Source organism: Nelumbo nucifera, chromosome 5, assembly GCF_055504915.1.
Source record: "Nelumbo nucifera cultivar China Antique chromosome 5, China Antique-T2T, whole genome shotgun sequence".
Classification (NCBI taxonomy): domain Eukaryota; kingdom Viridiplantae; phylum Streptophyta; class Magnoliopsida; order Proteales; family Nelumbonaceae; genus Nelumbo; species Nelumbo nucifera.
The window spans coordinates 49,624,030-49,649,778 of record NC_142653.1 but is presented as its reverse complement, the minus strand read 5'-3'; the positions used below and the strand labels follow the sequence as shown (position 1 = coordinate 49,649,778).

The window sequence follows — 25,749 nt, the reverse complement described above, 5'->3', positions numbered from 1 at the left end:
GCTCCTAGCGGGGCAGCTACCTTGAGGGTGGCCTCCTTTCGGGCACCCCACCTCGTCCAATCTCTGGGTGATGTTATCAAGCCGATTGAGGACCATCCTGAATTGGTCCATGGTTACCAGGTTCTGAGCATTTTGAATATTATCTTGATTATCAGCAATTGTATTGAAAGTTTGGTAGTTTTTTCAAAGAATAAATGTTCACTTGAGGGAAGTCTTAGCAGTCGTTCCCACAGACAGTGCCAATTGTTGCTGCCTAGGATGGGTTGAGGGCAACAATATAAATTTACCTCCTTGAGCTGAGGATTGATGTATCCGAAGGCTGTTAGAGTTGAGGGCTTATAGGTCTGACCTATAGAGGAAGAAATATGTCAGAGGGGCAGGCCCCTAGTGTTGTCCTTGGGGCGAAGGCTTCGACGGTCGAGTTAGTAAATACGTATTGAGGGGGTCGGATGAGGCATAAATAAAAATAGATTACATAAAGTCACTAGGGAAATAGAAAACTTAAAGCATTAAAATGCCAAATAGCTTACTTAAGAAATGACGCTAGTTATTTATACTTAACCTGCAATTTGTTAAGGGTGAACGGTTAAGATGCAATCTGCTGAATATCACATATCACTGTCCTGAGCCTGCCATGTGCGCCTATGCAATTGGGCTTGCCATGTGCGCCTCCATCACATAACAACTTACCTTTTGAATTGGGTATCCGCTTCCCACAGGAATCACTTTAATTCCTCATGACAAAACCAAGAAAGTTGGTACTATAACTTTAATTACTTTAATTCGTTGTCCAATTTTGAAAGTTGGATAAGAAGGCTTTAACATCAGCTTTTTTTTCTTTTTTTAATGGGTTGAAGCTTTACTACCTCTTTAAAGTAACCTACTTTATAACAACAGCCAAAAATTATTTCGCAATCAAGGGCTATTTCGTTAGTGGGAGGTATAGCAGCTCAGCATCCATGGCTCGAATGTGCTTAATAAAGTGAAAAGTCAAAATTTGAATGCATTTCGACCTGGAGGCCCAATAATTGCATTTAGTCTCTGCCATACAACTTATGATTGAAATCTGCCTGTAAGGACGTAATATTAATCAAGAGAGAAAGGTATGCCGTATGCCTCATCTACCAAGGATTTTATAAAACGGACCGGACAACGGACGGTTTTGGCCATCGGTTCCCGGGTTAAATAGGCCAGTTTAAATGGATGGCCTGTTCTGTTTTAAAAAATAAAAATTAAAAGAAAGCAGTGAAAACCATTATTTGGGCAAGAATGGTTTCAGGATGAAAAAAAACCAATTGCCTACATGGTTCGAGGTCAACCGGTTGGACCGTTTAGTCCAATCCAATTTTCAAAACCTATAGCACTTAATATCATGGTCAATACAAAACTGAAGTCCCAGATGGCATTACAAACTGTTATCAAAGGAAGATTCATCGAATAAATCTATTACACACTATAGAGGGTGTTTTAGTAAAATACAAAAGTTATTAAATGGCCATTTTTTGAATCTTTGAAACTACATAACGAGTGTCTTAAATGGCCATTTTTTTGGCCCTATAATTTTTAACGTGAACAAAAGTTAAATGAGGCATAATCATTCACATAGATAAAGCATCCCAGCAACTACCCAAATGTCACATCCCTTCCAACTGGAAAGAACAAAACAGCTAGCATTATTTTAGCCTAGGCCAAGTTATTGTATAGGGATTGTAAGGGGTGGATTTTGTAAATTCTATATTCTTCTGGCTACCCAACCCCTCCCAAACATGAAAAATATAAAATCCTCTCCAACCCTATCCCTCGCATGTTTGAGGATGGGTTTGTGATGGGTCTACAACCTGTATATATCTAAATTTTTGTTATTTTCTATTATTTATAAAAAAAAGCAAAATAACATACACAAACATCAAAATTTCTATTTATTTGATTGAAACATGTAAAAAATATAAAAACTATCAAATATCTTTTACATAAGCTTCAAAGCATTAATTAATTTTTAAATTTATACATAACACATAAGCTCATATGCTTTAAAATAACGTCTAATATTATAAGCATTAAATTTAATAAATGGGTATAGGAGGATTGTCATCCCAAAATAAATCCATCTTCTAACAAAAAATGTGCTCCTAGAGGGAGAAAAGTATTCACATTGCCATGGGGTGGGGGGGGGGGATTGTCATCCTTATATTTTCTTGTGTGATACACGTTCCCATGGGAATGGGAGAAAGGTATTCACAACCAAAATTCTTTTAACCAAAAAGTTTCCAAGTAGAGGACGCCAAACAGCCTAGGCTGTTTATTTCCTGTTCACTTTGAAACGCTAAGTTTGACATATTGGAAACAAGATGTGTAAAGCTGGCTACTACATCAAATTAGAGACAAGCACACCAATTACAAGTACATTTGTTTCTGTTACAAGTACATTTGTTTCTGTTTGTGTAGAAGCAACTTTTACATTAAGCTGTCAATGGATTTCCATAGTTTTTCGAGGGAGAATAACATTATGTCATATATATTAACAAAGGAGGAAGGAACTTAAGACGAAAGCGCCCTATATATCTAGGGGTAGACATGAATGGAGCTTTTCATGAGCTATTCAAGCTCAATTTATGAAAAGCTTGATTTGACTTGGCATAAACTGAGTTTCAAGCTGAGCTCAAGTCCAATAAATTTGGCTTGTGAGGCTAGCAAGCCTAATCGAGCCTATATTATATATATATATGCAAAATAATAAATAAATTTTATATGCAAAATCAGAAGTATTTTTATATGTATAATGTTTATTTTTTTATAGGAAACTTTGCACATAGTTGAACTTGCTCTTTAACATGAGTTTTTGACTTGAGCCGAATTTGAGTTTAAGTCCCTAACTTGAATCAATTATCGAACTTGACCCTCATTTTTTTTGTGAATAGAGTTTGACTAGCTAGGTATTTGGCTCGTCTTTAATTAAAATCTACCCCTAAACACCAGATTATATCTACAAAAATATTTAACTCCTGTAAAGTTGCAGCGATATTTCTCGCCTCCAATGGGTAATGTTCCAATTTCCTGGGTCCTTATTGATCAGCTTTGAGCCAACATTAATAGAATCACTTACCACTAGAAAGAAGAAAAACCTAGTTGTTTGGCAATGTAAAGACTTGTGAGAGCAGCAATGGATTTCGAAAGTTTCGATATACTTGATTCCACATCCGGTCTGATTATTTTGTTCGAACTTACATATAATTAATAATGAGATTGAATGTACACTTAACTCCACCTAGGTATGAAAATAAATCTGTTCGGATTCAAATTAGGGTATCTCGAATCCAATCCAATCTGAAGATCTGGTCGAATCTCACAAATGATGATTTGAATCCGAATCAACTAAGGATATTGGATATCCAAATCTGATTCGATCCGATTCAAATAACGAAAATTTTAATAAATTATTAAAAGAGAAAACATAAAAGTGTATATAAAGAAAATAAAAATACACTCCACAACATTTTAATGCTCGTTCAAGTGAAGGCAACAAAAGTTATATATATATATATATATATATATAGTGGCAAGGGTCATTGTGAATTTGTGATTAACTCCAGTCTCGAGGTATAGCAGTGTTGTGTTCATGATTTGGCCCATGTTGCTTCATCTCATTGTCATCCTATTCCGGCTGCTTCTGATGACGAACGCAGCAGCTGCAGCAGAGGCGTCCACATTAATGTCTCTGACAAAGCCCGGCTGTGTGCAGAAGTGTGGGAACCTCAGCATCCCTTACCCGTTTGGCATCGGCGATGATCCAAACTGTTTCTTGAACGAAGATTTTCAGTTGATCTGCAACACCACCGGTGATACTCAACTACTGCAGATGTCCCACAGTAGTACTCTGCCCGTTTTGAACATATGGCTGCAAGGCCAACTGACGACCTCCGTTTCTGGAGCTACCAAATGTTACATGTTTGGGGGCAAAGACCGGTGCGGCAGAGGTATGACATGGCTTGGGCTAGTTTTGCGAATGTGTATAGGGTATCTGATACCAGAAACAACGTGAATGACCTTAGAATCGTTGGCATCCGAAGTCAATTAGTGCTGGATTGGGCAATTCGAAACAACAATAAGACTTGCGAGGAAGCACGACGAACGAACAATTATGCCTGCGGGAGAAAGGAAGCAGGAATTACGCATGTGGGGATAATACCGACTGCTCTATCTCCAACAACAGCCCTGGATATATTTGCCAATGTATCGACGGTTTTCATGGGAATCCTTATCTCCCCCATGGATGCCAAGGTATGAGTTATCAGATCTTAATTTTTCCGGTTTGGATTCAAACTTCTCAATTTAGTTAACTAGGAAAATAAAGGTAGGCATCTTATATTACTGCATATACGATACCACCCATTGCTACGTTTCGGAGAAATGTGTGGCCGATCCAAACTATTCGTTGGAGGATGTGTCTAGAGTCTAGACCCGCCTTGCCTTCAGTCTTTCTGTTTTGGACTTTTGGGACTTTTTTGACTGCACTTTACCTTACAATTCTGATTTGCAGCCCCCTCCTACTCGTAGACCTCTCTATAAACCGCATTCTGCCGGTAAATTTGGCATCAATCCACAGAAAGGATTCATTCCAGCCCTAGTAAAATGTTGGTGACGCACACATATCCTCTAATACACCCCTCAAGTAAAATGCTTGGATTTGAAACTAGCTTACTCCGTAAAGTCTATAAATATGCTCGCTCCATTGATGGGTTTAGTACTCAAGATGTACATCCGCTATCTCATCACCAGGAGAGATCAACTGAAGTTGATGTAAGCGCGTGTGATCAAGATAAGGACAATAAAGTGGTAGTCAACTTGACATGCCAAGGTTGTACACGAAAGATAGGGTGATGTTATCACACTAAATGAGTGGTGGCATCAAGAATCAAACTCCAATCTCAATTCTGATTCTAATTCCGACTGCAAATCAAACGGACCCTTATATTCCAAAGCATTTGGTAGAGGCTCGCCACTGAACTTTGATAGGTGTGTGAAGATAGTCATGGAAGAGCTAAGTGGCATAGAATTTTCCATGTGCATTTATTTGAGTAAATTGAGGATATAACACCTCTGAGAGAGTAATAGATGGGAGGAATGTGAAAGTTGATCGTTCAATGATTATGTTGTGCCAAAAGTGAACTAGAGAGGTAGAATTTCAAAAATTTATAGAACCCAAATGTTGAAATTGCACAAGTGACAAAACTGGTTTTTCTTATTGGATCGATTGCGTTCTTAGACCATGAAAGATAAGATTTTTTGGATCAAAATTAAATATATTACCTTGATATCCAAAAGTAAAAATCAAAGTTGTGTAAACACCCAAGCTTGAATTTTCCCGGTAACATAGCAACAAGTTGAAGATGGTACAACTTTATCCTTACAATTTTGGATTTCTTCTCTAGAACTTACAATAGCAAAGGTCCAATCTTTGTTACATTTTTGGGTGGTCTTTTGACCCGAAACAGACCTAAAATAGTGCTAGAATAATGGATAATAGTTATGATCTAATGTGGTTAAAAACTCCAGCCAAAAGGTTTCACAATGGTGGGATAGAATTTAGGTAATAAGGAAAAACTTGCATAGTTTAATCCCTTTTAACTCTTCTCTAGACTGAGGGTTGAAAGAGCCCTCTTCTAATCTATTAATAACTCCTAACTCATTCAGGATAAGACTGCCACTACATCGGAATTCTTCTAACTAGCCAAACTACAAAACCTACTTTTACTACACTTATCTAGCACATAGTTTAACTAGGACTCTTATGAAAGACTCTTAATTATCTATTAGAACTTTGTTAATTTCAAAAATTTTTTATCCAATTAAGAGGTTATAGCTTGTATAGAGTGGAACTCACAACATAACAGGAGTACGAGTATGCTACAATTCTGTAAACACTTGACACTACATTAAGGGAAGGACTTTTTTCTTCTTTATCTTTATATCATGGTGTCCAACTTCTAACACCATTAGATTCTTCATTGAGGATTCAAATAATTCTACTGATGACAAATTTAAGACTCTAAGCAGGAAGTTGTATAAAGTGTTATTTGTGTTTTAACATAGTAGCAGATCCTATCACATTAATTATTTAGCAACATATAATTCTTGAATGTCTCAACATACCTAGTATTTGACCTCAAAAGGATTTAACTAGTTAGTATATCAAGGACATACAAATTTGATATCCATTTTGATATCAAAAATTGTTGTTTGGTATCATTTACGCCATGTAAGATGGTTTTTGAGAAATCATGTTTGAGTCTGTTTGGTACTGATTTATTTTTTGTTTTAGAGTTATTATTCAATGCCATGTTGGATGCCATGTCTTCCTCAAAAAATCAGATTTAGTGAAAAATCAGGAAATCACAAAAAATGTGATTCCTGAAAAGGGATGATTTCAATAATTGATTTTTGGCTGATTTCCTAGAAATAAACAAAATCGGCCAACCAAACAAGAAAGAAATCACTAATTCTTCAAATTCTGTTATGGATCCTACATGGCGCCGATTTATGGGAAATCATCCTTGATGCCAAACATCACCTAGAAGTACCACTACTGCCATCCTTCGTGTCATTCATTCGTATGCTCTAGAATTTGCGTTAAAAGATCTTGAGCCCTTAAGTTTGTTCTTGGGTATTGACTGGTCTTATTCTCTTGCAAAGTAACACATTCTTGATGTTGTCAAATGGGCTGATATGGATGGATCAAAACTCGTATCATCTCCTCTACCTCTCAAGTCATCACTTTCTCTAACTTTAGGTAAATTTGTCTTTGGGCCAACGACTTATAAGAGCTTAGTAGGCGCTCTCCAATATATTACCCTCAATAGACCAGATTTGGCTTATGCTATGAACTGGGTATGCCAATTCATGCATGCATCCACTAATGAACACTTTGTTGTAGTTATGGCATTTATAGATGCACTTCCGGCCTTCACAAATGCAAATTAGCAAGGTAACCAGATGATGGGCAATTCATTGGTAATTATGCCATTTACCTTAGAATTTAGTCTCTTGGGCTCTTGTAAACAAAAGACCATAGCTAGGTCAAGTATAGAGGCCAAATTAAGATCTCTTGCTGATGGCACTGTTGAAATCATATGGTTATAATAATACTTAACAAGATTTGTGTTCTTCTCTCTTTTGGCCCAATAATTTACTGTGATAATGTAGGAGCCATTTACCTCTTTGCCGTTTGAGTGTATCACTCTTGCACAAAGCATATTGCTATTGATTTTAACTTTTTATAAAAGCAGGTAAATTCTAAGCAACTCCAAATTCATCATCTGTCTTTTGCTAACCAGCTCGCCAATCTATATATATACTAAAGTAGAAACATTCTACATCATGGCTTGAGCTTTCTCCCTTACCCCAACTGAGAAATCTCAGATTCTTTACATTTTAGCCTTCGTTGCTCCCTCATGAAACCACCTCATCACTCCCTTCACCCTCTCTTATTTTGACATCTCAACATGCCTGGCCCATCCCTCTTTCCTCTATGTTTATCCCTTTGGATATCCTTTTCTAAAACTATTCCTAAAATCACTCTCATTCCTAATTATCTCTAATTCTTGTTTATCCTATCCCCTACTTTTGATCTATATCTATCAAAAGAATATGTAATAAACTTAAAAATTGTATTAAAATTAGAAAATCATTATAATATATTTCATAATATTTGAATTAATAATAATTTTATATTTTACAAAATGAATAAAAAAATTATGTATTAATTTATGCATTATGAAATTCAATAAATAAGTAATATTTAAATAACTAAATAATGATATTATTTAAATAGATAAATAATATTGTAAATAACTAATTTTAAATATTATAAAAATAATAACTAAATCATATTTTAAATATTATTTAAAAATAAATAAAATGGATTAAATAATGATATTATGTAATAACCTTAAAAATTTTATCAAAAACAAAAAAATAATTATAACAAATTTAATAATATTTGATAACAAGAATATAAAATATAAATAATTTAAAAAGTAACTAAGTAATATTATAAATAAATAAATTTTAAATGTTTTAAAATAAAAAAATTAATACTGGATCATATTTTAAAGGTTATTTTAAAACAAAAAATAGATTAATAATGAAATTATGTAATAACTTTCAAAATTTATTAAAGACAAAAAATTAATTATAATACATTTAATAATATTCGATAATAATAATATAAAATATAAATAATTGAAAATTTTTAAGTAGTTTTGAAATAGTGAAAGTAGATTAATTAAATAATCTAGAGGGTAGGTAAGTAAGCCCTCCAGGCGACTTCATTAGCCCTACCTCTCAGTTGTCCGCTAGCAAGGAATTGTTAGATCGCGCATCATCAACATATAAGTTAAATTGGAGAAGCAACACAAGAGTTTATTCAAATGCTGCTGCAGCTTCATTCTTCAACATAGAGGAAGGTGAAGGGCATTTACACAAGTTCGAAAATTGAGAAAAAAGAAAAAAAGAAGTAAAATGGTTTAGGAGCAGTAAATGAAAGAAACAGAAAGAGGGTAGCACTTCCTTTAATGAAAGAATTAAATTTTATTAAACTTACTTTTAGATAACAAAAGCAGGGTGCATTTACTCTACAACTAAAACTGAGGAACAGTATGGGAGAAAGAAGTTAGATACAGTAGTAACTCTCCAACTGAAATTGAGAAACCGTGCAGGAGAAAGAGGCTAGAATGGGTTGCCCCAAGTGGGAAGTACAAAAAAAAAGAAAAGGAGAAAGTGTAAAATAGAAAAACAAAGAGAAAACTTAGGACTGAGCCAACCAAGTTTACCTGTTCCACCCCAAATTTGTCATCCAAAACGAAGAGAAAACTAAGAGAGAGAAAGAGAAAGAGAGAGAACTGAAAATTTTTGGAAGATTTTGAGAGGGACGATTTTCGGAAGGAAAATACAAAAAAAAAATAGAAAGCTGGGATCGAGAAGTTCTTTGGGTGCTTTCTTAGTATAGTGTGGTGGTTAATTTCCTATTATATCATGATTAGAATGGTGAATGGTTTTGTCTCTAGTTATGAAAGGTGGAAAACAGATAGAGGGCATGCTGAGTTTTCAACTTTTGAGACATGAAAAAGGAATGAAGGGTGGGTTAAGCCCATATGATGTGGCCATCTTTATTTTAATCTATACTCTACATAATAAATTATAGATATTTAATTTGCTCAAATATGAATTAAAAGAGGAAAAATTTGTTTAATTTGTTGTTTTCTGTCCTATCACCTTGTGATACTACATCGAGCTGACGATGATGACGACAGCATTTTTGACGTGGTCGTCAGATACAAGGTCTGGTTGCCAAAATAAATGTGGGAATATTGATATCCCATACCCATTTGGCCTAGTGGGAGATGATCCAACCTGTTACAAAGATGATGAATTTAAGTTGTTCTGCAACACTGCCGTTGATCCTCCCCAATTGACGATTTATAGCGGCAGTGACGATTACTGGATTGACCATTCCATTCTGAATATATCACTTGAAGGTGAACTGATGACCTCCATTTGGGGAGCTGTCATATGTAACATGGAGGCAACAAAAGGCCTGCGGAGCGGCATTAGTGTTAAATATAAATTTCCAAACACATACAGGCTCTCCAACACTGGCAACAGATTAATCACTGTTGGTTGCAACATGTATGGAGCTTTGTTTGGCGATGTAGGCTGTCGGTCCTTATGCCAGAAAGATGTAAAAATTAAAAATTCATCCTGCGGTGGCTCTGGTGGTTGCTGCCAAACAACGATACCAAAGGATCTTAATGAGTTTCTACCTTCCATAGGATTCTTTTCTGGCTTCGCACAAAACTGGAATATCAGCAGATGTGGGTTCACCATCTTGTCCGATAAGGACTTGTTTGCATCACAAGTGTCAGGTCTTTGGGATGTAAGAAACGACGTGGAATACCTTTTGAACATTGGGATCAGGTCTTCGATGATATTGGACTGGGCAATTCGCAACCAAACTTGCGATGAAGCACAAAGAGGTGTGAGTAGTGGTTATGCCTGCGGGAGCAATGCTTATTGTATCGACTCCACCAATGGCCCTGGATATCTATGTCATTGTCTCCAAGGTTACCAAGGGAACCCTTACCTCTCCAATGGATGCCAAGGTATGCAATCTCAATTGTTCTCTGTTTTTATTTATAGCCACCCAAACTCTCAATCTTGTTTAATTAATTAATTTGATTAGAAGGCTCTATTTTTGGATTCACAGCGCTTGACAGGTCAAATACAAAAAAGACATGTGAGAAAGGAAGCAGAGATTATGCATGCGGAAACAACACCGACTGTTCTATCTCCAACAACAATCCAGGTTATATATGCCACTGTATGCAAGGCTACGACGGGAATCCTTATCTCCCTGATGGATGTCAAGGTAATACATTCTTTCTGCTCTTTTTCATCATCAAATTGCACAGTTTAATCTATGCAATTGTTCTCACATATATAGAGAGGATCGTTAAGACAATATGTTTAACACCTACTCTTTCAAACCGCACTATATTAAGGCATATATGCATAGACAGTATATTCAGTAAGCAACATGCATCTGTTGTAGTAGAAGCTAGGCTCCGGTACTTTGATTCGGTACCAGACCGTGAAACAGTGCTCTGTTTAGGAATGTATTTTATTTTGTACACATTAAATTTGAGTCGAAATAAAATTTTCACAATTTTTTTCAACTTGCAGTCTATTATTCATGTTAATTTTCTGTTATTATTTTTTTATTTTTTTCTAAATTTTCTTAATTTAGGAAAATTGGAAAAGAAAAAAATAGGCCCAAATTGGGCCCAACCTACGATGCTTCGGTTCCTTAGGAGGGGCACCGGGCTGCCCAAGCACAACCCACCAAGGCCTGAGGCCTGGCATAGCACAACATAGATGGCGTCTAGGCCGCCTTCAATCTGTGTCATGCTGTCACGGCATGACCCACATTACAAGTCTAATCCCATCCACTCTATACTTCTTTTGGGCTCGACAATCTACCTGATTGAGTTGAGCATATGCCTTTCGAGCTAAAGAGCTCTCTGCCCCTGTTGTCACCCCCGTAGAGATAATGGTGATGAATCTAACAAGAGGGGGGTCTTGATCACCTGGAGCTTCAGCATTGCTGGGGGATGGCTTTGTCGTGGTCTAAGAAGTCGGCAACGTACGGTCTCTATCCTCGTCATATGGTGTCCTCAATTTAATTGAAGAGCTCTCTGTAGTCCTTGGTGTCATGGGTATGGTCGCAGTGGAATCAATAGTATTTGTCCTAACATCTTTGTTCTACAATCTCATCTGCTCTGGCCAGTAGATGTATCTCTATACTTCACCTGCTATCGGCTCGTGGAGTGTTAAGTAGCATGTACTTTCTGAAGTTTCATAGATTGGACCTCCAACTATGATAATGCTACCTGTCCAATCTCTTACTATCACAAACAAACTGACGATCATCTCCATCATTGCATTTTGGAATCATGCCACTATTCCTCAACTTCTCTCCTACTGGCCTGCACATACTCCATTAATGTACTTGTCTAAACATAAGATAAGCTCAGACATGTCGTTCATGCATGAGGGCAGCCACCTTGACCAATGGGTCTAAGTCCTACATCTGTATAAACCCGATGTTGAATCTTGATAATAATTCTTAGAGGGACTCGTAGCAACCCTCTAGTGTCATTGGTTGCTAATGTACAAGGTGAGCATATCTTTGAATTGGCTCTAGGAGCTTAGAAAATGAAGTAGTACTAGAGCAGAGTACCATTCATAGGTAGCTTCCTTAGGACTCACGAGGCTTAACATCCTCACCCACGATAAGATATTAAATTTGTGCATTTTCCATTAATTCAAACTTTTGGTATATTGGTAAGCACTTGATCCTTAAGTCATACTTGGTATTAGAGCATAGGTTGCAGGTTCAAGTCCCCTAGGTAATGCTAGGGGAGAATTGTTAGTTAGGCTACAACTGTCTTCATCCCTTAGGCTGCATTTGTTTTAGGTATAAATTCAGTTTTACACGTATGGGAAATGGGAATCGATTTAGTTATCAATGGAAATTGGGACTGGTAGATTTTGAAAATTTACACAGACCATATTTGGTTGTTAAAGTGTAAATTTGGTGAGATGGTGCAGAGGAGGAAAAGATGATCTACAGAGGAGGAGGTAAGCAGGAGAAGAAGAAGAAGAAAAAGGAGGACGAGAACAGAGAAAGAGAGAACAAAAGAGAGACAGATGGTGAGAGAAAGGTTGGAGGTGGGTTCAGATCTGCCATTGCCAACAGCGGTGACAGAACAGAGAGAAAAATGGGGGGAAGAAGAAGAAGAAGAGAGAGAGAGTGAGAGAGAGAAAAATCACCACTGCCGCTACCGCCTTTGGTTCAGATCTGCTCTGGGTTCAGACCGGAAATGCCTATCAACAAACTCGTCGACTGATAATGTCTTTGAAGATTGAAATATAAGGGTATGATCTTTGGTAGCAATGTGGATGGCCGTTGTCCCCAAGTCAACTCCTTGTTAATGCAAATGCTAGTCTCCCTCTCCACACTTGACAAATGACTAATCTGAGAGCAAAAACTGTCTCTCATCTCCTACAGAATGGTTGTCTTCTGGGAAATGGATTAATAGAATAAAAGAATGGAAATGAAGGCATAAATTAAGACAGAAGAAAGAAATCTCACTCGGGCATGGTGGGTGTCGAACCCAGAAGCATCAAGGGTGTCGTGGAGGATGAACTGGTGGTCTTGGGTGAGGTTCTAGCTCTGGCATTGACAAATGAGGCGAGGTGGAGACGATGACAGAAATGGAAGGTGCTTTGGGAAGTTGGAGCGAGAGGAAAAGGTGAAGAGGTGAGAGCCAAGCTCTTCACGAGCTACTTGAGCTCGGCTCGACTCGGTTTCAACTAAGCTTCGAGCTAAGCTCGAGCCTAATAGAGCTTGACTCATGAGGCTCGCGAGCCGACTCAAATATATAATAAATTTATAGAAAATAATATATATAATAAAAATATTATAATTATTAATTTTTTAAATATTAAATAAAAATATTTATATATTATTTTTATAAAACATTTTTTCTCAAAATGAAGATCGAGATCGAGCCTTGTAAAATAGTCTCGAGCTGAGCTCGAGCCTCGTACTATTCAGCTCAACTCGACTCAAATCCACCCCTAAGGAGAAGAGAGAAAGAGAGAGAATGAAAGAGAGACAAATAGTGAGAGAAAGGTCAAAGGCAGATTCAGATCTGTCACAGCAACTGGTAGCAATGGTGATGATGGAACAAAGAAAGAAAGAAGGGGGGAAGAAGAAGAAGAAGAGAGAAGGAGAAGATAGTGGCAAAGAGGAAGAAAGAGACATTAGTTTTACATCAATAAATTCAATGTATATATTACATCGATTATAGGTGTAAAGAAAATTCAAAATGAACTTTTACACCAATTTATGGTGTAAAATTAACTCTTTCCAAATGAATGTAAAACCGACCAATGGTGTAAAGTTTACCCTAGTTCAAATTTCCACCCGAACAAACGTGGCCTTAAGGCTCGCAGGGCTTAACATCCTTACCCACTATAAGGTACTAAAGTTATTTTTACACCATCAATCATCGCTTGATCCTTTAAGTCATACCTAATTGTTAACCTTATGTGTTTTGATGATAACAACCTCATTGATAGTATCAATGGATTTAGAATTTAAGTATGTTGATAATTCAAGTGATTCCATAAATAAGCTAGAACCCAACCAAGAAATGCAAATCTACTCTCATGGACAAGAAGTGAAGAAATCAAATTTTAGGAGTTTATGAAGTTTGTTTTTACATTTATTAGGACTCAATGTAATAATATGACATGATGCACTACATGGGTTAGGTACAGAACTATTTTGGTTTACTACAAGAATAGAGACTGATGGTTAATTTATATAAAGTTCATAGGCTTTCATTAATAAACTCTATTTTAGACTAAAATGTGAAAAATCTATGTTTGGAAGCCTAAGGATTTGATTATCAAACTTTAGGAGTTGATTGGTTATTGTTCTATGTTTGAGGCACTAGATTGATTATTGTTCTATGTTTGAGGCACCCTTAGTAGTTGACTAATTGTGATGATTGATATTAGTGTCACCTAGTAGTTGACTACTTAGAAGGTAGTAGTCGATTGCCCAAGGTTGTCAAGTCTGGGGTCACACTAGCACTAACCAATGGTCAACTATGTGTGACAACCAAGATGACCTTGCAAATAGTAATCGACTATAAAAAGGTAGCAGTTGACTACTAGAGAAAAGAGATTCCTTCTCACACATAGTAGTAAAACTATCATGGCCTAGTCGGTCGCCTACCTCACAATGAGAATGAGATTTTTTTGACCATTTGAAACACCAACGATTATCTCCTCTTTGGATAAACCATTAATTTTATTGAAAAATTCATTTTTGAATGTTTCCTAAAGGAGGAGAAAGATCATCCTCCAATGGCTCAATAATGGTTACAAGTGCTTTTGCATTGATTCAAAGTTATTTAGGTAGTGTTTCAATTGAAGAACAAAAATAGGAGAAAGATTTGGAAGTTTTTTGAGAAAGAAAGTCCAAAGAAAACAAAGCAAATAGAAAGAGAAAAGTGTGAAGAGACTTTGTGCTAAGAAGAGTTTCATTCTTGAGAGAAGAACTATTTGTGGTTGATTATTTCTCACCAAGCATCTTCTCTCTTTTCTAGTTTCAGTACCAGTGCATTCTCTTGCATTTGTAATAGTTTAATTATATATTTCATATCAGCCTTCTAGAGGAATTTTATTCAGTAAAATTATTGTTTATTATTATATTTGTTGTGATTGCACATATGAAGCCATTCAGTTATTGTAAATAATTTGTTCGCATTTAAGAAGTCCAATAAAATAGTGGAGTTGAAACTCTCATAAGGTGTGCCTGAGGAGTGGATATGTAGGTTAAGAACAAATGAATCTCTACAAATCTATATATATATATATATATATATATATATATTATCTTGGGATCAATGCATATATTTTTAGTGCATTTGCTCTCTGTTACATTGTTTTTGCATTCTCGATAGATAAGGAAAAATAGGCAATATCCTTTTAGAACCCAATTCAACCCACTCTTAGATTGGGCCACACTTGGGTAACAATGAAGGCCATGCACATAATGGCATCGATGGCACTATGGAGCATCACTAGAGCCTTGAATCATTCTAGGTGGTTAACAAGGTCTATGGTGCCATCATATTTCTTGAAATGGGGCACTTTAAACTTGGTCGGGGAAAGATCCTCCAGGATCTCCTTTGTAAATACTGGTTCCTTAATCACATGGACTTTTGTAGAAGTAGCTTGGTGGCTCTAGTTATTCCCCATTTGGTGCATCTTTTTGCGCGGTCTTCCAATTGTTTACAAGTCAGGTAGACCAATTTTCAGTCTATTCCCATTTGGTTTACAGAAGATCTAACCGTCAAAGGCCAAAGAGCCGAAAAGATTCGAGAAGCCCATTTTGGTCTAATTCTGGGAAGCTCCAAATGAAGCTTTTCATGTCTTTCACATTTTATTCTCGTGTGGAAAGACATGGAAAGAAACACGAAAAGACGTGTATTTTCCAAACTAGTTTTGGGCTCCTCAGATCATCATGCAAAAGCTCAATATGTTCTTTCATTGTCAAAGCTACCAGAAGATCTTCCCAAAAAGACTTGCCAAATGACCCCTTATACTCTTTCTAACCTGATGGCTTTTCTCAATTGCATCAAGCCTTTGGCATATGTCCTGGAGTTATTAAGCCAATGTTGTGTTTTTCGTAGCTTAGTTTTAGGGATGGGTTGTCCCTTTATCCTTAATTAAGCTCGATGTAGAATGAGGACAGTGGGGTTGGACTTGTGGCCCCAAGCATTCCTTGGCTAGAATTTAAGAATTGGAGTGATGCAACTGTTGGGCATTTCGAGGTTGACTTTGGTGGGGGTTCTCTCTTCGACAAGTTGAAGGAGGTCAACCATGCTGATTCTGGCCAACAACCGATGGGTCAATCATTTGAGCCATTTTTTCTTGCATAGTCTGGTTGCTCAATTGAGGCAACCCACCCTAGATTGTGGCCAATATTGAGGACCTCGACCCATTGTTGGAACATGGTAAACTACTCTTTAATGATGAGCTAATTCTTATATCCATGGGTGAGAATGCAGTTTTTCTAGTTCACAAGCCCGAGTGTCATTGCCAAAGCAGCTAGAGTGGATTGTGGAGCATTTCTTAGGAGGCATTGTCATCAAAAAGGAGAGTGAAGGTGGCTTTTTGTTTAGTTTTACACAAACAAATGCCAATTTGATGCTTTCCAATCTAGGTGGATGAGAAGTAGAAAAATTTGTCGCTGATGAGATGGATGAGGTAAATTGGATCGATCCAACAATTTGTGCATACAAGAAATCAAAGGCCTTTGGAGTAATTTCCCAAAGAGGAGCACTCTAGTGCTCATGTCAATAAGAGAGTAGGGTGGTTAGCTAAGCCGAGCTGTCATAATTATACAAGCTGAAGAGCTTATAAACATGAGAGAAATGTAGAATTTAAGAGTTGGGAGTGTGTAGATATCTTTACCTTGGGAAATGTGCCCTTATATGCTTAAATTTGGATTAGCTAAATGTGATGTCTATTTAGCAGGTTGTAGAACCAGCAATAATGTTTCATGTTAGTAATAAATTCATAAGCCCCATTATGAAAGGTGCAGATCCCATGTATTTTATTACTAGCATGGAACATCATTATCATCGATTCCACAGCCCATTGAACATAGACATCGCATTAAGATAATCTTTTTTCATGACCTAACTGCTCCCATTGGCTGAAGTCGTGTGGCACTCACTTGGCCCTCCAAGCAAGCCAACAAAATTGCACGCCCAAGACCCTTCTTGCTAGGCTGCTTAAGTGCTAAGGACACACACCAAGGCACACAAGAGCACATCAAGTATTGTAAGAAGAAATTGTATTGCACTAGAAGAAAGCTTACAACTCAATGAATGCTCTTACAACTTGGAAGCCTATTGCAAATGAATGAGAGATCCCCTATTTATACACTACCCCTTCCAGGAATCCTCTAGAACTATGTACAATTGAAATCATGTAGAAGCACATCTAGACCATTCTACTTTCTACACTCTTTTAGAGGGATGCCTTCTCCATAAGATCTAAGAATACTCTAGAGGAAGTCTTGATTGCTCTCAACCCCTCTAGGTTGTTCCACACATACCCGAATTGTTCTACAAGGTTCTAGAGAGTTCCCCCAGCACCTAGCCCCTTCTAGGTACATGGAGAATACTCCAGGACACCTTAGAACGCTTTGGAATACTCCAGAAACATGCAGAATCGGTTAGAAACCTCAAGAACCATCTACAAAACCTCTAGCCAAGCACCATATTGTGTCACTCCGTGACTTTCTCCCCCACCTGATTGTGTAATGCCCTCATTGCACTCAGTTCGCTAGTGCATCCCATTGTTTGATCAAGTCCTCGTCGTCGGTTGCAATCAACTTGTCTACTCATACATCTGATGCTTATGATGTAGGAAACCCCTTCCACTTAACTGCATACTCCACCCATGGAGTTACCAAAGTAAAAGTGGCCATGGTTTTAGCAATAATCTTTTCAGGTTCCCTGCCCTTTGGATATGTGGCCTGCATTGCTGCTATAGCTGCCTACTTGCCCCAATCTTGATCAGTTACCTAACCCTATCAATGTCCTTGCCTCAGCCTCTGCCTTCGCTTGTTTCGGCATACACAACTTTGTCCTTGCAAAGGACCTGCTTTCCGTATTGTGCTTCCCTTAGTTGTTTATCCACCCCTGGACTAGATTGGCCCCCATGGCCTTGCCCCACACCTACTTGTAAGGCTGATAACTTCTTCGCTGTTGTGCATGTTGAAGAAATCCATACCTAATATCTTCTAGTAGTCATCCATTGGCACCACGGTCACATCTATGGCACCCTACCAGCTCCCTAGCTAGATGCTTACCCCCTGAACAATGCCCTCGATCTCATGTTCTTGGGAATTAATTTCCTTGATCGTGTCCATGCTCTTTCTAACCTCTAAGCCTATGCGCTTTGCCTCCCCAATTGAGACAAAGTTGTGAGTCACCCCTGTGTCGATCATGGCCTGGGTCTTCTCACCATTGATCAATGCCTCAACATACATCAGCCTTGACCTAACCATGGTCTTGGCTACTCCCTTAGCTGGCTTGTCCATCTTCTTAACACTGCAAAGTAACTACAGTGACTCCCATCTTGGCCTCCCCATGATCGTCTTTCTGCTCCCCATCTGTGCCACTAGTGTACTAAGTGCCCTCCCCTGACTTAGGCAGGTTGGTCTTGCCATCCTAAGGTTTGGTTTGGGCCCCCCTTGCCTTGGTAATCACTTGCATTGCATGCCCCAATCATCCTATGGTTATGGTGAACTCCACCTATGTCATGGCCACTCCTTGCAAACTTGGGCTCCATTGAGCTACCTATGTTGCTCTCCCCCAACTTCTTTGCCTCGGCCTTGGCAGTGGCTAGATCTTGCATGCCCCTGCATTGCAACTCAATCTTTGCCCACGATTGGAGTCTATCCATGAAGTTGAACAACTCCTTGTCATCCATGTCAGGTATCTCAAGCATGAGTGTGGAGAACTCCCGTACATAGTCCCTAATCGACCTAGTATGCTTCAACTTCCTCAAATTGCACCATGCCAAGTACTGTACATTCTTTGAATAGAATTGGCATTTCATGCCCCGCTTGAACTTCTCCTAAGTGTCAATGTGACACTACCCCTTCTCCATGTCTGCACATGCCACCTCCACCATAAGGCAGTTGTGTCGGTTAAGTACCTAGTGGCAACACGTACCTTGGCTTGTTCATCCCTTATGTACATGGCTTCAAAGTACTGCTCCATGTGCCATAGGAAGTTGTCCAATGTCCATGCATCCCTGACACCATTGAAGTGAGGTGGCTTAGGTGCCCTTACCTTTGGCATGTCCCGTAGAGTCCCCACCTCATCCTATGCTAACAGCTTCTTATAGAGCACCACGTCTGCCTTCAGCTTGTCCACATTAGCTTGGACCTTGACCAGGCTTCCCATCATCTTGGCTTCCAGCCTTTCCCACTTCTTGTCTTCCACATTCCAAGCAAGATCTATGACCTCTCCCATGTTTACCTTGAGCTCCACCAGCCTACCCTCCAGGCCATCAACTCGACTACCCATGTCTGTGAACTTGTCTTGCATGTCTCCCGCGGCAAGCTCCAACCTCACCATCCTAGCCTCCAATGCAGCAATGAAGTCCCTTGATGCTTCCCTTGTTTCCTTTGAGTGGCCCTTCTCCCACTTGTGTGTCTTGTTATTGTCGAGTTTGTCCAACATTATGTCCACACACAAGCTCCCACGCACTCCTAGCAAAGTTGCTCTGATACCACTTATCATGACCTAACTACTCCCATTGACTAAAGTTGTGTGGTACTCACTTGGTACTCCAAGCAAGTCAAGCCAAACTGCACGCCCAAGACCCTTCTTGCTAAGTTGCTTAATTGCTAAGGACATACACCAAGACATACAAGAGCACACTAAGTATTAAGTATTATAAGAAGAGATTGTATTGCACTAAAAGAAAGCTTACAACTCAAAAAATGCTCTTACAACTTGGATGCTTTCTACAGTTTGGAAGCCTCTTGCAAATGAAGGAGGGGACCCACCCCTATTTATACACTACCCCCTCCAAGAATCCTATAGAACTATGTACAATTGGCATTATCTAGAAGCACATGTAGAATATTTTACCTTCTACACTCTTCTAGGGAATGCCTTTTCCATAAGATCCAAGAAAACTCTAGAGGAAATTTGGATTGCTCTCAACCCCTCTAGGTTGTTCCACACAAACCCGAATTATTTTACAAAGTTGTAGAAAGATCCACCAGCATTTAACCCCTTCTAGACACATGGAGAACACTTCAGAACACCCCATAACACTCCAGAACACTCCACAAACATGTAAAATTGGCTATAAACCTCAAGAAACATCTAGAAAACCTCTAGCCAAGCACCCTATTGTGTCATTCCATGACACTTTGTTCTTACATACCTTCTAGGGAGTGCCCTTGTACTGTTTTCTAGTGGGGACCCATTGGTCTACGGAGCTACCAATGGTTGAGTTAGGGGTTTGCCAAGCAAAGAGTTTTGGGCAATTTAGGTGGGTTTGGTTAGCATTCCCCCCATGCCCTTCTCCTACTAAGGATCGTGGTGTGTATCGATGTTAACTCTTTTGACCAGATGAGCAAATGCCATCTCAAAAGTCTCCTTGTTTGCTTTCAACTATGTATCAATCTTCAATTCAGTCACGTGTCACTTCTCCAAATTATCCACGTGTGCTGAACTTGAGTCATGACCACATCATATGCTAAGTTCTGTTGTACATGAACTCTTTTCGAAGCAATGATGGTCTAAAGCCATTCCCAAATATTGGATTTATTAATCCATTGAATGAATGGGTGTAGCACTATACGTAGCTTCAACAATTGGCCCAAATGCAAAGGTGCAAATTCAGGCATGCCAAAGAGTCCGAATCTCCTACACTCGAAGTTTTTGGGCGGGGTGTACTTCCAATAACAAATTAACATGTCTTCTGTTCAGAGTGTGGACACCCACACGCAAGGAGTGGGATTAAACGATGAAACTTCCATTGGATTAATATTTTACTTTTTAGGGGTTCACAGTAAGGGCAACTTTTCGCCCTAAAAACCAATAAAAGATAATATTTTTATAAAATAATAGAAAAAAGTTACTTTTTTTTTTAATATCAAGGAAGGGCAATGACACTGTTCATTATCTTCCTCTACGTCTAGCCAGTTTCAGCTCTCTGTCACCACCCTCGTCAGATTTCTAGATATTGAGGTCAACTGCTCATGGAATCCGTATAACCTCCAACTCAAAGTGGTCTCCTGCAGACATCTGAAGTCCTTCAATTTCTTCCAGAAGCTTTCCATCTATGCTGTCATCTCCATCGTCAACGATGAATCATGGCAAAATCAATCACTTCGGCTGTAGAAGCGAGAAAACACCAATCAATAGAAATGGAGACAAAAACCCCAAATGGAATCATGAGACGAAATTCGATCTCAAACATATCTCCTTTCTTGATTGCGATAACGTCTTTATCGAATTTGATTTGCACTGCAACGGTATCATCTTCGGATATAAGAGCATCGAAGAAGTTTGTGTCCCGTTCAAACATCTCGTGGATGAGCTTGATGAATCCATTTGGTTCGTTACTTATTAGGTTCGGTCTATTTATGGAAAACCAAATGGAGTTTTGAATTACTCTTATAAATTGAATGATAAAGGGAAGAAGTATCCGGAAAGCAAGAATGAGAACGGTGGCTTTCCAGTGCCATCATTGAGGCTCACTATCCATCACCTCACATCAATAACCTCGCATCGGCAATTCATTATCTGTACCCGGACATAAATTTTGTACCACCGCCGACAATCGGAATTCATTATCAGACCCTAGTGGAGGTTTTGTTGGGTAGAAACCAAGTTTATCCACAAACTATTTCTCTCCCAAATAACCAAACTTGTAGATATTCAGCTAGCACAATCACAAGCAAGATATCAACCAAAAACAATCATAAGCCAAGCAAAGAGAGACACACGATATTTAACATGGAAAACCCCTCCAATGTGAAGGGTAAAAACCATGGGGCCAAGGAGACCCAACCAAAATATCTACTAATAACTTGAGGTAACAATTATAGCAACTCAAACACCACAATATACTCACAAACTTAGAGCAAATACAGATTCTCAAACATATACACAAGAATAACAAAAGCAGTGAAAAAAACAGTTAGAAAATCTCACAAACGTGGCTACTGTTCAGGCCACAAATTTCCAGTGCTCCAAATCAGATCTCCACCGTTCAGATAGTAGGTCCACGAGTTCCAAAGAAGCCCACCAAATTTCAGCCAAATCGGACCACAGATGACCCTTGATCAGAATGTTTGATGAAGACTACCGCAAGCTGTTTTCTTTTCCCAACCAGCTGCGAGTTACTTCTGTTCGACCTCAAATAACCGACGATTCCGAATATCGATCAAAGATCCAACGGTTCATAATGTGGAACATTGAGTCCTCCACCTAATATCCAAGTTTCAGATCAATCGGACGGTGGGTCGGAAAGTTTCGACCGTTTAATGAACTCTGTGCATTGAAAATCTGCAGCACAGTTTTTTTGATTTCTCTCTTTTTGCTCTCTATTTTCAACACACTCAAAGATCAGATATAACCCTAGTTTTGAAGACAAAAACAATGGGCTGAAGGAATATGGGTTGTAACATGGGTCAATGTCTCATAATGGGCTGGACCCAACAATTCTCCCCCTCCAGCCCATGAGAGAAGGGAGACACTTCAAAAAGCAACTATCCAAATTTAAGGCTGACTGCTCGGGCACACAGTTCAAGCATCTCTTGAGGCACCACTTTTGTCATCATGTTAGCAGCATTTTTGTCACACACCCTGTGGATTTAACATACATGTATGGCAGATATTTCCAATGTGCAGCTGGATGCTATATGACAGATATTCCTAATATACAGCTGGATGCTATGTAAGTAAATCATTTGCTTGCACAAGATCCGGGCTCTGTTCCCCTACTTCAAGTACTGCATGCTTACCTGTTGCTAGACTTCACCACCACATCACTGTAAAAATCTACCAACTTTTTGGATTTTCTACAGCTTCTGAGGTAGTCAAAATTATTAGAAGTGGAACATTGTCCAAGTCCGACTCCTCATCTGGTTCATCTTTTTTTCCGTTGTAAAATAAAAGTTTTATTATAGAAACAAAAGTGAAGAGAAAAAACATACAATATATAGGCCTTATTCGAAGAAGACCGGCCCAAAAACTATCTAATAATAGTTTAATCTCTAATAAAAATTAATCACTAAGTTAGAAGAAAAATATAATAAATACAATAAGTACCATGAATTAAATTTAAAATTTTCAATAATAGTAGTTTAATCTCCAATAATTGTTAAAAATATTTTTGTTAAATAGCAAACAAAATAAGTTTATACATAATCATTGAAAATACATTTATCACCAAAAGAAAATAATAAATAATTACTGAAGTACAATAAATATTAATTTTAGTATATATAATTATATAATAAATACAGATCAAGAGTTTAAAATTATTATAAATAAATATTAATTTTTAAAAGTTATTTTCTCGAATTATTACTTGATATAATTGAAATTAGTTATTTACAATATTATGTAAAAATGTTAAATTATTATTAACTTCAATATTATGTTATAACTATATTTCTAATTTTTAGGATTTTTTAAATTTATTACAAAATTTCTTTATTTTAACTATTTAAAATATAGTTATGTTAAATAATTTTTTATTTAAAATAGTTAATTATTAATTTTGTAATATATTAAATTATTATTAAATCCAATTTTATGTTATAAATATTTTTCTACTTTGAAGATTTTTTTTAAATTTATTACATAATTTTGTTATTTTAAATATTTAAAATATAGTTATGATAAATATTTAGTTATTTAAATATTTAAATAATCTAAAAAATATTTAAAATCTTTTGTTAATTAAATTTTATTTATTTCAATCTATTACATATTATTAAATATTGAAAAAAAAACATTTAAGTTGATAGTCAAGAAAAACATAATTTAAATTGTTAGTACATAATTTTGTTATATATTTTGTAAAAATATAAATTTTTTTTTTGAGTTTTAATAAATATTTTAAAGTTATTATATAATTTTGTTTGAATATTTGAATAATTCTTAAATTTTTTTAATTTAAACTTTCTTTAGATAGATATAGATAAAAAGTAGGGGAGAGGATAAATAGGAATTAGAGATAATTTAGGAGAGAAAGTCTCTACTAAATTATAGATAACTTTGCAAATAAATAGGAATTGGAGATAATTTATAATTTTAGAGAAAGTAGTGAATAGTGGGGGAGATAGTTTAGGAGAAATTTCAGAAGAAAAGATTATTTAAGTTATTAGGAAATTGCATCTCAATAGTTTTTTAAAAAATGACATAAAATAAAAAAATAAAAAATGAGAAAATTTCTTTATCAATTTGTTTTAATATATATATATATGTGACGTATCATCCGTGTTTGCTTCACGTTTTCTTTATTACTGCAACAAGCTGACGATGTCGATGATGATGGTAACAGCAATTTTGATATCGTCGGATACAAGACCTGATTGGCAAAACAAATGTGGGAATGTGGTAATATTAGCATCCCATATCCGTTTGGGTTAGTCGGAGATGATCGGACATGTTATAAAAATGATGACTTGAAGTTATTTTGCAACACCGCTACTGATCCTCCAGAATTGATAATTTATGGCCATGGTAATAGTCAGTCATACCATTCTGAACTGAATATATCACTTGAAAGCCAATTGACGGCCTCCATTTGGGGAGCTTACCAATGTTACATGGGGACAAGCAAAAACTTGTCATTAGATATAATTTTTCAAAGACATACACGCTCTCTGACAACAGACACATATAACGATTTGTATGACTACAATGGCGAGCTTTTTTACGTCGTCTGTTCCTCCTAAATTTTGTGTTCCAAACTCCAGTAACAAGAATTGCAAGGAAGCTCAAAGAAGCGGGACAACTGGTTATTTATGCCTGCGGAAACAACACCTATTGGCTATTGCACCAACTCCACAAATGGCCTTGGATATCTTTGCCATTGTTTGAGAGCTCACCAAGGGAATCCTTATCTTTCCACCTTGCAACCCAAATTTATATTTGTTGATTTGGAAAATAAAGTATGAAATGCTATGCTTCCAAATCCTTAGACGTAAGTGATAAAAATGGTTGAAAATTTGGAAAAGCACTTTAAACCATTTGCTGAAACACTTTTCCTTATCTACCATACTTTCCAAAACCAAAAGCAGCCAAAGCAATTTTTGCTTGATTTATAGGATGGGGAGGGATAAAATGGATTTTTCTTGAACATTCTTCTCTTCCCATATTTTGGTTTGTGGGATGTTATGAGATGGGATAGGATGGGAAGCTAGGGAAAAACTTTAGCTATTGGGACTAACAGCCTATACTGTTGAGAGAAACAAGATTGTAAAAGATCACTAATGTGTCTGTTCTGACTCGATCCAATATTCCAAAGCAGTCATGAATATAGAATGGATGGGTGGCTGACAGATGGCCACCTATACCGAGATGGAATAACTGCTGGAAAATTCTAGAATAACTCCCCTGCTTAGCAAAGACAGAGAAAACATATAAAACCCATTTTTCATGTCGGTAGTTGACTTATGGACTTATGGTTAGTATTGGTTCTGAGGTGGTGTTGTCGATAGCGTAGTGTTGGGGTGGTTAGTAAGATTTTTATTATCCCTTGAACTTTCATTTACATCAAAATCACTCAATATTATGGGGGTCAGTCACAATTACTCTCTTAATCTTTCATTTGTGATAAAGATCTCTTTTAACTTTCTCTTTGAAATAAATACCTCTAGTCATTAAGGCAGACGAGAAAATGTGTTAAATTACAAAAATACTCATCAGAACTTTTGTTATTTTCTTTTCTTTGCCCTTTTCTCTAAAATCTTTATTGACCCAAAAATACTTTCATTTTTCTCTAAAAGAAATCAGCAAAAATAACAAGAGCCATTTTATTGGTATAGTCTTTTTA

General features: G+C 37.2%; 1 protein-coding gene and 1 pseudogene across 3 annotated transcripts; both read left to right on the top strand.

The window, feature by feature from the left end:
- The first annotated feature begins 3,482 nt into the window (after window positions 1–3,482).
- On the top strand, window positions 3,483–18,370 carry LOC148791595 (wall-associated receptor kinase 2-like). 3 transcript variants are annotated; one of them, XM_088888819.1, is made up of 3 exons: window positions 3,490–4,278; window positions 9,309–10,157; window positions 10,262–18,370. In XM_088888819.1, exons 2-3 carry the CDS (start codon window positions 9,542–9,544, stop codon window positions 10,927–10,929), a joined length of 1,284 nt encoding a protein of 427 aa, XP_088744945.1. In that variant the 5' UTR covers window positions 3,490–4,278; window positions 9,309–9,541; the 3' UTR covers window positions 10,930–18,370. The 3 variants fall into 3 exon arrangements, with proteins under 3 accessions (XP_088744943.1, XP_088744945.1, XP_088744944.1); XM_088888818.1 differs by having other exon boundaries at window positions 3,491–4,278; window positions 9,330–10,157; XM_088888817.1 differs by having other exon boundaries at window positions 3,483–10,157; window positions 10,262–18,368.
- Window positions 18,371–20,517: 2,147 nt separating this feature from the next.
- On the top strand, window positions 20,518–22,524 carry LOC148791594 (uncharacterized; annotated as a pseudogene).
- The last annotated feature ends 3,225 nt before the right edge of the window (window positions 22,525–25,749 follow it).